This window comes from Oryx dammah, unplaced genomic scaffold (assembly GCF_014754425.2).
Source record: "Oryx dammah isolate SB20612 unplaced genomic scaffold, SCBI_Odam_1.1 HiC_scaffold_19, whole genome shotgun sequence".
In the NCBI taxonomy this organism is placed as follows: Eukaryota; Metazoa; Chordata; class Mammalia; order Artiodactyla; family Bovidae; genus Oryx; species Oryx dammah.
In genome coordinates, this window is record NW_024070203.1 from 17164950 (window position 1) to 17167930 (window position 2981).

The 2981-nt window shown below is 43.2% G+C and overlaps 1 protein-coding gene across 1 annotated transcript in view; it reads left to right on the forward strand.

Moving 5' to 3' along the window:
- The first annotated feature begins 391 nt into the window (after positions 1 to 391).
- The window catches only part of LOC120879100 (protein FAM135B-like), a 122174-nt gene continuing 119584 nt past the window's right edge, over positions 392 to 2981 (forward strand). Inside the window, exon 1 of the mRNA XM_040262161.1 lies at positions 392 to 483. Coding sequence (XP_040118095.1) covers positions 407 to 483 — 77 coding nt within the window. The 5' untranslated portion in view covers positions 392 to 406. The remainder of the gene's footprint in view (positions 484 to 2981) is intronic.

Here is a 2981-nt window from a genome sequence, read left to right on the forward strand (position 1 = left end):
GGTCACACAAGTAGAGTAGGGATTGTTGCACAGTTGGTCATTATGCGCGTGCTCATAGCCAGATGGTAGTGCCTTCAGGCAGTGACAGGTAAGGAAGGGCAGGGGGCTAGCCCAGCTTTAGAAACTAGGGTATCTGGGTCTGAGTCCTAGTTCTTGGAAGTGTGAGCTGTTTGACATCATGTAAGTCATCTCATCTCTCTATGTCTTTCTTCTGAAAGGAACCCCCCTGAGTGATGACATCCAGTGGACACATTATGGTCCATTGGCCAGACGCTCTTGTCCGTCTGCATCAGCATTGCTTGGGATCCAGTTGTAGAAGCCCAGGCTGGCTGTGTTTGGCTGATGAGACTTCAAGCTCTTCATTTCCCTCTTGTTTTTTTTTTTTAGGTAATGAACCAAGAAGATCATGTCTGAAGTACAAGGAACGGTTGAGTTTTCTGTAGAGCTACATAAATTTTACAATGTGGATCTGTTTCAGAGAGGGTGAGTATGCTCTCACTAATCGTGCTTCTTTATATTGCTGTTTGTTCCTTTCTCTTGTTTTGTTTTTCCTCTGGCAGGAGATGATGGTGGTGAGGAGAGGTCAGAGGGAATTTTGGATTCACAAGAAAAGAATTTGTATGATTTTTTTTTCTTGCCAAGTGGAAAACCCAGACTTTTAGTGCACTTGAAAATGAGCCATAAGTCGACAAAGACCAGAAAATGCTAATTTCTCTCTTCCTCCTGCACCTCTACCTACTTGCTATTCCCATTACATCTGTCAGTCAGCATTTAGGGAAGGTGAATTTATTGGAAATGAAGCTTGCCTGTGTAACTCTGATAAAAAGGTGTCTGTAGGATCAATATTTGTAGAGGCCAGCTCACCAAACCACATATCATACACCTGTACCCAGATCACTCAGAAACTGAGAATTTACAATGTCTTTTAAAAATACACAATTAAAATACAGCTGGGTTCACTTTTTGAGGCTGTACTCTGACTTTGGCATTTGAATCCCACACTGACAAAGAGTGACCAGTTCATCAGAGCCAGCACTTGGTAGACTGAGGCATGTGAACTCACATATGGATTTGTAACCCTAATTATTAATAACGCACCTCATCTGAGCTATATATTGACCTTCAGATATTGACTGAGGCTTGTGTGAAATCATTATTGTTAGCAAGACATTTCAAAGTGGCACATCCAGGGCACAAAGAAAGCTCTGTGCAGGAGGTAAAACTGGCTGAAAATGAATATGGAAATCACGAGTTATCCAGTAAGTCTGTGGTACTCCTCTTGCCATATCCACATGGTTTGGGAGCCATCTTATTTAGCCGTGTTCACTGACAAAATCTAATATTGAATTGGCCAAGTTAAAACCAGAACTTTGAATCACTATTCTACTTTTTTTAATATGTATATTTTAATATATAATACACATACTTTTAATAATTGTATATCACCATATGTATACTTACCACTGTATATCTATGTTATATATGCTATATATATTTTGATTATTGTGTATGTTATAAAAAGTTATGTGTTCCATTAACACATAAAATAATTATTTTTAAACCATCAATTATCATATTTCTTATCTTTTAAATACCTTTATAACACATACCATTTATGAGTAGAACTGTACATACATATGATTTATAAATAAACATATATTGGGGCTGCATGCCTGAAAATATTTTTATGGGTAAATATGTAAATCCTGAAGCTTGGAGACCACTGGTCCATGTCATCTCCCAGAGCAAGGAAGACTCTCACAGCTTTCTTTCATCTCTTAATGCTTCTATTTCATGGAGTCAAGGAGTGTGGAAATCTAGGCACATTTTAGTGTGGATGGGGGCATAATTGTATGATCAGAGTTGCTTGAGAGTGGGTTTCAGTTTAGCTACATTCAGAAACAGGCCAGGGAAACTTCTGGATGAAGTCTGTTAGACTTCTCAGGAGGGGATGGCAGGAGTTTTAAGATCCCTAAGATCCCATCCCTGGTGGCTCAGACAGGAAAGCCTCTGTCTACAATGCAGGAGACCTGGGTTCGATCCCTGGGTGGGGAAGACCTCCTGGAGAAGGAAATGGCAACCTACTCCAGTACTCTTGCCTGGAAAATCCCATGGATGGAGCAGCCTGGTAGGCTACAGTCTATGGGGTTGAAAAGAGTCGGACACAACTGAGCGACTTCACTTCACTTCACTAAGATCCCATCTCCAGGAAGACCTTGATGTAGATGGTCCCAGCCCCCTGGATTCTGTGAGCAGGGAGCTGCCGGCAGGCTGGGCTTGATGCTAGCCAGGATTCTGTCTCTGCCAGGGGAGTTCCTGATAGGCATGACCCCTGGAGCTCAAGGGCTAAGGATTTTTCTGCTCTGAACCTCCCAGGCACCCTGTGTATGTGAAATGTAATTACTTTCCTAGCAGGCACTCCATGGGGGTGTGATGCCTGCCGTCCAGACCTCGTGGGCGCAGTGGGGGCCTGGGTGAAAGGTGGCAGATGACCTCCTGATGTCATCAAAGAGAGATAAAGTGGGTTTGGGGATGTGTGCTCCATGCTGTCCTTGGATGGTAGGGAATAGAGCTGGGGCTTGGAGAAGAAGGAACGTGTCCTTCTTTGAACTGTGTTTGACTGTGGTAATCTGTGTTCCACTTGGTTTCTCCAGCTAATGAGAGGCTTCTTGAGCCTCTGTCCAGATATGCCAGTTCATTTACCCTGTCTGCCAAGATAGACAACCCTCTTTTAAAAAAAAAAATTTTTTTTTTTTTTTTGGTTGTGCTAGGTCTTAGAACAAGTAGGATCTTTAGTTGTGGCATGTGGGATCTGGTTCCCTGACCAGCAATCAGACCCAGGCCCCCTGCATTGGGAGTGTGGGGTCTTAGCCACTGGAGCACCAGGGAGGTCCCAGCCACCTGCCCCACTCTTGGTTTGCTGTGAGATGCTGTGTTGTGTGAGATGCTGTGTTGTGTGAGATGCTGTGTTGTGTGAGATG